At 35.2% G+C, this 13,712-nt stretch overlaps 1 protein-coding gene across 1 annotated transcript; it reads left to right on the top strand.

The window, feature by feature from the left end:
* The first annotated feature begins 232 nt into the window (after positions 1-232).
* Positions 233-13,154, top strand: LOC100786386 (U-box domain-containing protein 51). Its single transcript, XM_014766631.2, has 8 exons — positions 233-479; positions 767-852; positions 1,385-1,539; positions 1,712-1,870; positions 2,146-2,365; positions 2,508-2,609; positions 11,290-11,715; positions 12,380-13,154. Exons 1-8 carry the CDS (start codon positions 314-316, stop codon positions 13,130-13,132), a joined length of 2,067 nt encoding a protein of 688 aa, XP_014622117.1. The 5' UTR covers positions 233-313; the 3' UTR covers positions 13,133-13,154.
* The last annotated feature ends 558 nt before the right edge of the window (positions 13,155-13,712 follow it).

Below are 13,712 nucleotides of genomic sequence, written 5' to 3'. Positions count from 1 at the left end.
TGGTGCACATATCAAATTTTATCTAAAATGTTAACTTAAAAAGAAAATTCTGTTTTTGGGTCAGGCTTAGTCAAAGAGCCTAAAAAACGTAAGGATGAAATTGAAACCTTAGTTGTGTCCGTGTGTTTGAGTGCACCATCTTCGATGAGGTTGCATGGGGGTGTTTCATTTCCATCTTCAGATCACCGAAAGAGCTAGGACTAGCTAGGAACCGTAGAAGAAAAAGAAGGACCTAACCAAGAGCTTCTCTCCTCCTCCTCCTTCTTGCGGTGGCCGGTGCAGCGTGGCGCGGGAGGTGGCAGACGACGCAATAATGTCTTCCCATGGTGGGACCACCACTACGCCACCACCCTTAAATGTCACCATGGTGGCTGTAGAGAAAGACAAGAACAGTGGCTATGCCTTCCGTTGGACAATTGAACACATTGATAACCCAGTCATCATTGCAGTCCATGTCAAGCACAAAAACATTCCTCATCGTAGGTACCCTCATATTTTTACATGTCTAATTAATTTCATAGAGCCCCTTTGAATACAAGGCTAAAAGTCCGTTTGACAGTTTTTTTTGAGAGTTTCTCTATTAGAAAAGATTCTATATTTTTAACAGAGAAACTCTCCAAAAATACTTATGCCTTGTATTCAAATAGACTTATATTACATTATAAGTTTTATAATTTTACGTTAAGTTGTGTCGTGATATATATGATCATTTTTGTTTGTTTTTTTTGTGTTACTTATGTTTATATGATAATAATTATGCATGCAGATGAGGGTACCAATGTTTTTCCTCCCGACGAAGACGATATAGCCCATGTTTTCAAGCCCTTACGTCACATGTGTCATGGAAAAGTTGTATGTAATTGATATTTGAGCTGAAATTAAATTTTAGTTTAATTAACCAATTTGAAGAAGATTTTAATAACATACTACTCAGACATTGTAAATTTATATTGTCATCCCTACACTTAAAAAATTATCCGTCTTACTTTTTAACTGTTTTTGTTTCTACACATATTTTTCAATCTGTTTTTAGTTTCTACAGTTTTGAATGGTATGAATTAAAATATATTAAAAAGTGTACGTGTGGAGATTGAAACGCGTCATTTATAAGTTTAGTGAATAAAATCTAAGAATTGTGTAAGTATATATAAGACACAAATTAATAATTAAACTTTAAATAAGTATTATAAAAGCTAATAAATCTATCGTTTATGATAATGTGATTGAATAGTAGTCTAAAAATTCTTTACATTCTTGGTGAACACACTATTTATTTATAAAAATAAATTATTTATTTTTCAATTGCACTCTCATTTCTGTCGTATTCAATCAAATGGTGTTGGTGGTGATACGTGAAACTTTCAACTGGCTAATGATATTTCAGGTTATGTTGAAAGAAGCCGTAATCGATGATAGTGATATTGTGAAAGGAATTGTGGAATATGCACAGAGAAATCGCGTCAATACTATAGTCGTTGGTGCACCCCACTCGTCCAGGAATACTTTGGCACGAACTCTGAACCTGAGGAGCGGAAGCAAGTTAAGTGTTGGGACATAATCGCATATCAATGCTACATTATATTAATTTTTTTAATATATCCTCAGTCCTCTTAAAATTTGGCCATTGCATGACAATTTTATGTTTCATTTGCATGTACATATGTATTATGTAATGTGTTAAAGTTTCTTAATGTGGTGGTGGCTGTCTCAGAAAATTTAAAGGCCATCACGATGTGTCAACAGGCGTAATGAAATCAGCTCCAGATTATAGTTCAGTGTACGTAATTTCAAAAGGGAAGATAGTGGGAGCTCGACCAGCAATACGCCCAATGATAAACGTGGTTCCATCACAAAAGGAAAATGGAGTAAGGTGCCACACAATTAAACTTAAGAGTAGCTTACAAATTTCCATAATGAGTAAATAGTGTATATAATATGTAAAGGTTTTTTATAATCGAATATGTATGATAAATTTATTAACTTTTATAATAATTATCTTAAAAATTATATTAACAATTATTTTTGAAATCATACTAATGATGAATTTTTATTGATTGACAATTACATTGTGAATAAAAATTAAACTCAAAAGTAAAAAGGGTCTTTAATCTTTTTCATATTTTGGTTTGGCTACAATGAAAACAGGACATATTCACATAGAAGAGGGAGCACCAATGGAAGATCAGAAAGATCAGCTCTACTTGAAATGCCAAGGTGTTCTTCAGCTGGTCAGACAATGAATCAGAGGTCACTATTTAGCCATACCTCAGGTTATAGTGACTCTTCAGGGTCGCATAAGTTTGAGTCAGCAGATGGAAATAAACAAGATTGTGATTTAGGCTCTACATCAGATTCCCAATTCTTAGTATGTGTCCATAAAAACGAGTTTATCATAAACTGGATTGTCTTTGTTGTAGAACTAGAACCACTATGTGGTCAAATTAATATAGTAATTTGAGTGGTAAAATTTTTAACTATGGAACATTTACTAATTTACTTCCTTCCAGGGAGATATGGAAGCTGAGATGAGAATGTTGAGGCTTAAACTGAAGCAAACTATGGACATGTACAACTCAACATGCAAAGATGTAATCTTAGCACAAACCAAGGTGATGTAAATTATTTGATTACTGTAAGAAGAAACCTCTAGTCCTGTCCTCATTCACCACATCATGTTTAGAAAAAAAAAAAAAAAACTTACCCTTTATTAGAGTATTGTAAGGAGCTACAGTTATTCAACTGCAGACTCACCTAGCTATTAGTAAAGTTAGTTATCTAACAGCTGATGACAACTCTTAATCAATTAGTAGTTAGTTAGATGGCAGCTGTTAGTCTCTCTAACAGAACTGCCTATAAATACTCTTTGTAATCTTCAGTGACTTGGATTAATGAATAACATTTTACTCCTCAGTTTCATCTCTCTTTATCCTCTTAGGTTAGGAATTTTATGATGGTATCTAGACCTTAGCTGATCATCAATGGCGAAAAACTCTGTTCCTTTTTCTTCCACTTTTGCTTTTCCTAGTTCAATCTCACAGAAACTTTATGATTCAAACTTCTTACTATGGAGACCACAAATTGAGCATGTCATCAGATCCCTCAAACTTCAAAGGTTTGTTGCGAATCCACAAATTCCATTAAGGTTCCTCACTGAAGCATATCGCGATGCAGGGATTGAGAATCCTGCATATGAAGCATGGGAGCAGTAGGATCAGGTTCTTCTCACTTGGTTGCAGTCGACATTGTCTACGTCAATTATATCTCAAATCATTGGATGTGTCCATTCGTATGAGGTCTGGGAACGAATCCATGATTATTTTCACAAACAAACACGAGCCAAAGCAAGGCAACTTCAAACTGAATAGTGTGCAACGATGCTTGAAGACAAGTCGATGCGTGAGTTTTTGCTTAGAATCAAAGCCATTTCTGACTCACTTGCCTTTGTCAGAAGTCCAATTTCTCTTCAGGAACACATTGATGCTATACTTGAAGGTCTTCCACAAGATTACCATTCAGTAATCTCGATTATTGAAAGCAAATTCCAACCTCTTCCTATTGAAAAAGTTGAGGCATTACTTTTACCTCACGAAGCTCAATTGCTAAAGTTTCAAAAACACATCTTTGATTCGCCTTTGATCAATCTTACTCAGGTGAACCCTAATTCATCTTCATCGTTTGGTTTCGATGCTTATGTAGTATCGAACAAATCTTCAAAACAGTATGACTCAGATACTTTTTGTGGTAGCTTTGGTCGCAATGGAAGTTTTAACAGAGGCGACTGTCGTGGTGGTGGTGGCGGTGATTGTGGCCGTGGTGGAGGACACTTTGCAAACTTCCAATGCCAAGTGTGTTACAAATATGGGCATACAACGTCTGTTTCTCACTATCGCTTTGATCAGAATTATCAACCAAATCCCTCACTCACACTACATAATCCTTCAAGTCAAGGAAATGTTCAGAGTAATTCCCTTTGGTCAAAATCAATACTCTCAAGGAAATTCTAATAACTTTGGTCAGAGTAACTATGGACAAAACAGTGGTTTTAGATCATCAAATTGATGAATTCAAGGAACAAATCAGAATAGGTAAATGCAGAATAACTAGAGTCAATAGCCTCCAAGTGCAATGATTGCAAACTCCGACTTTCAATTTAGATCTTCTTCAACCGGGATACCAGATTCATGTGCCTCTTTTCATGTGACAAAAGAATCATAGAACATTCAACAACTCAGTCCTTTTGAAGGTCCAGACCAAATCTACGTTGTTAATGGACAAGGTTTGCCCATTAATTCCACTAGTTCTTCTACTTTTCTCTATCCTATTAATCCTAAAGTGTATTTGTCCTTGAATCATGTGACGCCCTCTACCCTTCACATATATGTACTAATAATAAAAGAAATAAGAAATCATAATTAATTTAAAGTTCTTAAAGCACATTTAAATAAAATCCTTTCAAAGGGATAAAAGGCTCACATTCACTTAATTATTACCAGGTAAACTTGTCAAAAACATTTTTTGCTCAAAACATCATGTAATTAAACAAAACTCATGCCCCAATGTCACATCCTATCAGAGCATTGTGTCTTGACATTCTTCAGCACAAGGTTCCTTAAAGCAATTCATCTAGTCATCTGCTCCCACGAACACAAAGTTCGAGATCATCATAGGATCCAAAGACAAACAACACACGTGGAGTGAGTTATCACATTCCTAACTAATGGAGAGAAACAAGACAACATGTAGGTATAAATATCATATAAACAAAATAAAACTTATTTAAATATAGCTCATGTTATTTCACCACTTTGTCGCCTAATATCACATCACAACACAACACATCTCATTCATTTTCACAACATTCACGTACTCAAGGATCAAAACACAATATCACCAAGTCAATCAATACCGATCAATACACAAGCATTATGCAACATGTACACTAAGACTAAATCCTATATGCAATGTGGTACCATGTCAGTGAAAAACCTCGTCGGGCGCCTAGGAGTACATGACAAGACAAATCACACACTAGTAAGTCAGGTCACTCTCACTAGGTAAAATCATAGGGAGACCAGTCAGGGTCACGCTATTTTGCGAGAATGTTCCAACCATGTGGGATCGGCACATGCTTAAAGGAACACTCAAATTGGGTGTATTTTCCCCCAAGGCCTACACTCTAAAAAGTTCGTCAAGGCCTCTCCCTCCTGATTGAGGTCCAACCCAAAAAACATTTTAGTACACAAACTCTATCTATGAACTGTACAAAACACACGATTCCTCAATTGTTCTCAAAATAATTTTATATCGTCGCGCTTGTGATTAAACTCGTTGGGTCCCCACAGTGGTTCCCATCACAATACTCGTCGCGTATTAACTTGTCGCCCTTAAAGGGTCTTATAACCATGTGATTGTACAATTCATAACTCACAACTCAATGCACACAACATCTCAATGCACATATATATTACGAGTCAATACATACTCAATTTATCACATATATTCGGTCTCAATCACAATGGTATAATCCCAAAGTAGCATGTTATCACACCTTATGAATCATATACACTTTACCTATGAACTATGCAATACACACAACTACTCAATTGTTTTCAAAATCATTTTAACTCGTCGAGCTTGTGATTAAACTCATTGGGTTCCTATAGTAGATCTCATCACAATACTTGTCACCCTTAAAGGGTCTTACAATTGTATGATTGCACAGTTCATAGCTCACAACTCAATACACACATCTTAATACACATGTCTTTCACCTTTCATCACAGGTTCAATTTATCACATACTCACAATTTGAATCACAATTTCATAATCTTAATATAACAATTTATATAAAAGGTTTATTACAACATGGGAAGTAAAACCCCTCCAATAATTTAGCACAATTATATCAAAATCAATTAATCAAAATCATAGGTATGAAAAAAGAAAACACCAAGAATACTTAATTTTATCAACCAATTCGCATCAGAACATCAATATTGTATTTATAATCATAAAGGAGAAATTCAATAAACATCCCAAAATAAACCCAATTTAATCCTCTAAGGATCCCTACACATGTTCATTCTAACCCCAATTGCGATAAACTCATCCCTTACCTCTAAGCGGTCTCACGTGTGTATTGTGACAGCGATAGCAACATCTCATGTGGTTTCCTGAAATTCCTCAAGTTTTTCCTTTGATTGCTCTGATAGGGTTTCCAAGCGTTAGAGAGAAGAGATGGGATTGAAGTCTCCATTCCACTGTCCACAAGCGATGTGTATTTCTCCCTCCATAGAAATTATTTTGCAAATCCCAACGGTTAAGAGGTGCGTAAATGAATTTCAAACCACTTATCAAAATTTCATGACAATTCAACGATTAACAAATCCGGGATTGTAGTTTTACTAAGATAGTTTTGGGTTTCTACGGGAAAGAAAAAGCTACCATGCAAAGAGTATTTCTCTCAGCTCCGACATGTTTTCTTAATTCCCAACAGTGAGAATGTTCGGAAATGAGTTCCGAATATGGTGCTCAAATTTCACGATAATTCAATGGTGAATGAGTCCGAGATCGTCCTTTTCTGAGACAGGTTTGGTGGTATGCGGGAAAATAGAAGGTTTTGGGAGGAGGAGAAGGGAAAACGAAATTGAGAGGAAGAGGAGGCGTAGAGAGTATTGTCAATATGAAAACTGACCTAAGATGCCTCTATTTATAGCTAGAGTACTTACAACCTATTATTTACTCTATTTTTCTTTGTTTATTATTTTATAAACAAATACTTTATTTTATTTCCTATCAAGTGAATAAATAAAATACCATTTTTATTATCCTTTGAATCATTATTTTAATACATTTATTTCTCCTTATTTTTTTAATTATAAAATCTCACCATTTTCTAAAACTCTATTTTTTTATACTAAAAAACCTTTTTAATTTATTTACGAAAAATGAGATGTTACAAATCACCTTTTACATGTGCCTACTATAACTAAAAATTTAACCAGTGTTAGTAAATTTGCACTAGATAATGCTGTATTTTTTGAGTTACATCCTAATCATTGTCTTATGAAATCATAGGAAGCCAATGAGATCTTACTTCAAGGCTCACTTGGATCTGATAGATTATATGTGTTTCCAAATATTCAACTCCAAGACTCAATTGCTGCTAGTTCAGCTTCTTGTTTTGTTTCAGATTCTGTAAATAATTTCAATTCTGATGTAAAAACTACTTCTTCTACAAGTGCATGTACTAGCACAAGTTCTCAAACTCTTTGGCACCTTAGATTGGGCCATCCTAGTTCTAATGTCTCGAGACTTGTTCTTAATCATTGTAAGATACCAGTTTCAAATAAAAATGTCATTGAGTTTTGTGCAGTTTGTTGTGTTGGTAAATCACATAGATTACTTGCCCCTTTATCTAAAACTGTTTATAATCAACCCTTAGAATTGATATACAGTGATCTATGGTGTCCTGCACATATTCCTTCTAAAAATGGTTTTCACTATTATATCACCTTTGTTGATGCCTATTCTAGGTTCACATGGATTTACTTGCTTAAAAATAAATCTAAAACTTTCCCTATTTTCCAATAGTTCAAGTTAATGATTGAACTTCAGTTAAATTCCAAAATGAAGTGTGCAAACAAATTGGGGAGGGGAGTCCTGACCTCTAACAAATTTTTTAGCAAGCCATGGAATCATTCATAGACTAATCTGACCTCACACACATCACCAAAAGGGTGTAGTGGAGAGGAAACACAGACATGTTGTAGAATTAGGTCTTACTCTTCTCAAGCAAGCCTCCCTACCTCTCAAATTCTGGGTGTTGGTTCTTATCCTTTGTTCAGCTACCAAAAGAACCTGCAAGATCAAAAAGAAAAATAGAAAACACAGCAAAGCAACAAGCAAGAGTCTACACCATGAGTTTACGTGGTTCGGCAATGTGCCTACATCCACGGGAAATGCAGCTCATCATCATCACATTGATCATGAAACATTACAAGTCCAATACAAGCAGCAACTGATCTCTCTTGGTTTCCCTTATTTCAAAATCTCTCTCAATCTCCTAACTCTCTTTCTCTATTGAACTCTCTATTTTTCTGCAACAGCTTTGATTTTTCAGCCTCTCTCAAAGTCACTCCTTTAGCATTACATGATCAAGATTATATATACACTCTAGTTATGCTTTTGGTGCCAAAACCAATTCAGTTATTATAACTGAATTCAGTTATGACAGCACCTCTTAGAGCCTTCTCACTTGTGCCATTTGTGATTTTGAGTCACACACCACACTGGGATTTTGCTTTCACAACAACAGTTTAGTTGATCAATAAGTTATCTACCATCTCCCCAAACTTTAAAGTTCCCTACACTTTTTTGTCCAATAAACCCCAGATTATACTTTTCTTAAATCCTTTGGATTCTCTTGTTTTCCTTTTCTTGGACCTACAATAGACACAAACTAGAATATAGGCCTAATGAGTATGTTTTTCTAGGATATACCACATCTCATAAGGGCTATAAGTGTCTCTCTCCTACTAGAAAACTCTTCATATCCAAGGATGTTTTTAATGAAGTTAAATTTCCATATCCAAGTTTGAGTCATCTCTTATTTACAATACTCCTCTCATTGCTTCCATACCCATTGTTCCTCAACCCAATTCTTTTCAGTCCTCTTCCAGCAACTCTACTGCTGGTTCTTCTTCTATAAACCCCACTATTGATTTGACTACTTATTGTAGTCCTAATATTAATGTTGATTCTAGTCCTAACATAGAAACTGAATTTTCTAGTCCTAATGTTGAAGCTGAATCTACATCTGTATACAAGTGAATTTTCCTCAATCATCAGATCTGTCTCATTCTGCTACTTCACACAGTGTAGCATCAGAAAATGTTCCTACAGTATCCCCACCTGCTAGACCAGTTAATTCTCATCCAATGCAAACTAGATCAAAGTCTGGAATTCATTTACCTAAAATTAACCCAACTTTGTTACTTGCTCACTGGGAACCAAAGTCATTAAAGCAAGCATTGGATAATCCACAGTGGTTCACTGCAATGAAACAAGAATATGAGGCACTCATACATAACAAGACCTAGGATTTAGTTTCCCTTCCTTCTAATATAAAAGTAGTGGGCTGCAAGTGGGTATTCAGGGTCAAGGAAAATGCAGATGGAACTTTCGACAGGTATAAAGCTAGACTAGTAGTAAAAGTGTTTCATTAAGTGGCTGGTTGTGATTTTAATGAAACTTTTTCTCCTATTGTAAAACCTATTACTGTAAGGTTGATTCTTACCTTGGCTCTAACTAATAATTGAGAAATGTTTCAACTTGATGTCAACAATGCTTTCTTAAAGGGTTTTCTAGAGGAAACCATTTATATGCAGCAACCTCCAGGTTTTGAAAACCCCATTACTTCTCTAGTTTGTAAACTACACAAAGCTCTGTATGGGTTTAAGTAAACACCAAGACAGTGGTTTGATAGTCCACTATGTTGCATCTTGGCTTCTCTGCAAGCAAATGTGATCCATCTCTCTTTATTTTCAAAGATGCTTCTCATATTATTTATCTCTTGGTGTATGCTGATGATATCATAATAGTTGGAAGTTTTGTCACCTTAGTCCAACAATTTACTATCAAGCTTCATTCTAATTTTTCTCTTAAACAACTTCAGAAGCTAGATTACTTCTTGGGTATTGAAGTTAAGTCTATGGATGATGGCTCTATTCTTCTAACTCAAAGCAAATACATAACAGATCTTCTACAAAAAACTAAAATGGCTAAGGTTCAACCTATATCTTCTCCCATGGTTTCTAGATGTGAGCTCACTAAAACAGGAACAAATATATTATCAGATCCTACTCTCTATAGATCAATGGTTGGAGCATTACAATACTCCACCATAACCAGACCTGAGCGTAGTTTTGTTGTGAACAAAGTATGCCAATTCTTGGCTAATCCTCTTGAAACACACTGGACAACTGTAAAAAGAATCCTCAGATTTCTAAAAAGCTCTTTGCATCATAGCTTACTTCTCAAAGCTGCTACTCCAAGAGTTCCTATTCCATTAAAGCACTCTATGATGCAGATTAGGCATCTAACCCTGATGATAGAAGGTTTACATCAGAGGTTGCTATTTATTTTGGTCCAAATCTCATATCTTGGCGGTCTAAGAAACAACAAATTGTAGCTAGGTCAAGTACTAAAGCTGAGTATAGAAGCCTAGTTCAAGGTACAACTGAAGTGATGTGGATTCAAACCCTACTGATTGAACTTTCTGTTCCTTTAACTTTTCCAACAATATTCTATGATAATCAAAATGTTGTTTCCATCACTCACTATCTAGTTCTTTACGACAAAACACATGGAGATTGATATTTTCTTTGTTAGGGAGAAGGTTTTAGCTAAGAAGCTGCAAGTTTATCACATTACTGCCATTGATCAATGGGCAAATGCTTTAACAAAATCTTTGTCTCCAACTAGGTTTCTTTTCTTAAGGTTCAAACTCAATGCCATTGAGTCTCACTTAAAGACTCAACCCCATTGAGTTTGAGTTTGAAGGGGGGGGGGGGGATTAGACTATTGTAAGGAGTTGCAGTTATTCAACTGCAGACTCACCTAGCTATTAGTAAAGTTAGTTATCTAACTGCTGTTGACAACTGTTAGTTAGTTAGTAGTTAGTTAGATGGCAGCTGTTAGTCTCTCTAACAAAACTGTCTATAAATACTCTTTTGTAATCTTTAGTGACTTGGGTTAATGAATAATATTTACTCCTCCTTTCATCTCTCTCTCATCTCTATTCTCTTAGGTTAGGAATTTTATGACCCTTCTCTGTAAAGAAACCACACCTACACCTATTTACTCCTTCTCTGTAAAATGGTAATGATAACTACTGTTTGATATGAATAACAAGGGAAAAATATGTTTTTATTCCTCAAAATATTTTTATATGTTGGTTTAGCCTCTATAAAAATTTAATATGTTCTTAGTTCATATATTTATCCAAAAACATGTTTTTTAGTTCTTGGTGAAGTAATAAAATTTCACTTTTTGATAAATGCAGGGACCAAAAATGTATTAAATTTCTATAGGGACTAAATCAAACATTTTAAAATATTTTTGAGGAACCAAAAACATATTTTCCTAAAAATAATAAAATTAGGGTAGTGAATAAATGAGCTTGAGTATTATACTTTGATGAAATGAATGAAGTGTTAAATGATTGATGAAATAAATGAAGTGTTAAATGAAATAATTCAATGGGTGTTGTGTAATAAATATTGGCAGGCTAAGGAGATTAACCAATGGAAGGAGGAACGTATAGCTGAGGAAGCTACTAAGTTGCCTAAAGAGGCAGCTCTAGAACTGGCAGAAAAGGAGAAAGTTAAAGCTCAAGCTGCCTTGGAAGCATATGAGGAAGCCATTAAGATGGTTGAAAAGGAAGCACAAAGAAGAATTCAGGCAGAGGTGAAGGCTAGGAGAGAGGCGCAAGAAAAGGATCGAGCATTAAATCTGTTGATTATCAACGATACTCGGTACAGAAAATACAGTATAAAGGATATTGAAGAGGCCACTCAGAAGTTTTCCCCATCATTGAAAGTAGGTGAAGGTGGATATGGACCTGTGTTTAGAGGCCAACTTGATCACACCCCGGTTGCAATCAAAATTTTAAACCCTGATGCTTCCCATGGAAGGAGGCAGTTCCAACAAGAGGTATAACACATGTTAGAGTCCATGGTTCAGAGGGGAGAAAAGTGGAAAAAGTAATAAAATTGAAAGTGAATTTTACTCAAATGAGAAAATCAGTTTTTCAACATAGATATGTATGCAATTGGTTGATGGAATAAAAATCTTTATACTGACCATGAAAATTAATCTCTTTTTAGTAACTTGCTCACTTAGAATTCTTTTCTAAGCTACCCTATACATGAAGCTAGTTTGTAACTTCACATATTCTAACAATTATGCTTTACAAACAAAATTCCAAGTGCCTTAGAAGAATAACATGTATAAATATAATTACTGACTTTTCTTTCGCAAAACAGTGATTGTCTTTCATTACTTTTGTAAGAAACTTCTGAATTCGGCAAGATTATGCTTAGAATTAAATTAGAATGTATTGATAGTATTACGTTTTTATACAAGAGTAGAATTTATGTGCACGGTCAGTGTAAAAGTCATTTTTACAATGTTATTCAATCATGCTTTAGCATGTATAGTAAAATTATTGACTTTTGTAATATTTAAAACTCATATCCGAGGATACTTTTTAATTGATGGATAGAATAAAAATATTTACACTTATAGTGTATGAAAATCAAACTCTTGTGTTTATGCAATCTTCACAAAAATATATTTTTCCTTCTCGCATGTGTAGGTTGAGATATTATGCAGCATAAGGCATCCTAACATGGTCCTCCTCCTTGGTGCGTGTCCCGAGTACGGATGCCTAGTGTATGAGTACTTGGAGAATGGTAGCTTAGAAGATAGATTGTTGATGAAAAATGACAGCCCTCCGATTCCATGGTGGAAACGTTTTGAAATAGCTGCTGAGATTGCAACTGCACTCCTTTTCCTTCACCAAACAAAGCCAGAGCCAATTGTGCACCGGGACCTTAAACCCGCAAACATTCTCTTGGACAAGAACTTTGTGAGCAAAATAAGTGATGTTGGTCTTGCAAGACTAGTGCCACCATCTGTGGCTGACTCTGTCACACAGTATCACTTGACTGCAGCTGCTGGAACCTTTTGTTACATTGATCCTGAGTACCAACAAACAGGAAAGTTAACAAAAAAATCAGATATCTATTCCTTGGGGATAATGCTACTACAAATCATCACTGCCAAGCCTCCAATGGGGCTTGCACACCATGTTAGGATGGCAATTGAGAAGGAAACATTTTCAGAAATGCTTGATATTATGATCAGTGATGTGCCACTGGAAGAGGCTCTAGCATTTGTCAAACTCTCATTGAGTTGTACAGAGCTCAGCAAAAAGGACAGGCCTGATCTTGCAACAGTGGTGGTGCCAGAGCTTAACCGTTTAAGGGACTTTGGATTGGCATTTCAGAACCGTAGCCACCCTCCACACCTTCCCACGCCTACGCGAAGTCCACGATCAAGTACTTAAAATAGGTTCCATGTTGGTATGTTGACTCACCTGCCATGTTGATTTGTGTATAATCATTTACTCCAACTAACTTCTTTGCGGCACGCATTGTTGTGTTGTGAATGCAAGTTTCCAACAGTTTTCTTGTAATGGAAGAGTTCCTTTTAATCCAATTAGATGCCTGGTAGTCTAAGATTGGAAAGTAAAATTGTGATGCGAAATATAAGAAACATAACTTGTAAACAACATTAATCTTACATGACTATATGTGATTTATAAGAAACATAACTTGTAAACAACATTAATCTTACATGGCTAAACCAATCAGAAATCATAATATTACTTTTATAGTAGTTACTAGTTACTTTTTAATGTTAACAAACTTGTCTTACATGACTCTATGTGATTGAATAATAGTATAAAACCTTTTTATATTATCAATGCTTAAACTATTCACTCTAAAACTTATCTATGCTAGTGTAGACTTGAGTTGTATATGGGAGGGTAGTCAAGTTTTCACATAAGATTTTAAGTAGCTAACACAGTCCCACAAAGTTGATATTAATTTATCGTAAAGAGACACTATAGTTAGAGAATATTT

Source organism: Glycine max, chromosome 14 (assembly GCF_000004515.6).
Source record: "Glycine max cultivar Williams 82 chromosome 14, Glycine_max_v4.0, whole genome shotgun sequence".
NCBI classification, from domain to species: domain Eukaryota; kingdom Viridiplantae; phylum Streptophyta; class Magnoliopsida; order Fabales; family Fabaceae; genus Glycine; species Glycine max.
The sequence above is the reverse complement of the archived record's forward strand: the minus strand, read 5'-3'. Positions and strand labels throughout refer to the sequence as shown.

Coding starts and splice junctions, on each gene's coding strand:
- LOC100786386 (XM_014766631.2), top strand. CDS start 314: ATGTCTTCCCATGGTGGGACCACCACTACGCCACCACCCTTAAATGTC. Junction 853..1,384: donor ACATGTGTCATGGAAAAGTT/GTATGTAATTGA, acceptor ATGATATTTCAG/GTTATGTTGAAAGAAGCCGT. Junction 2,610..11,289: donor TAATCTTAGCACAAACCAAG/GTGATGTAAATT, acceptor AAATATTGGCAG/GCTAAGGAGATTAACCAATG.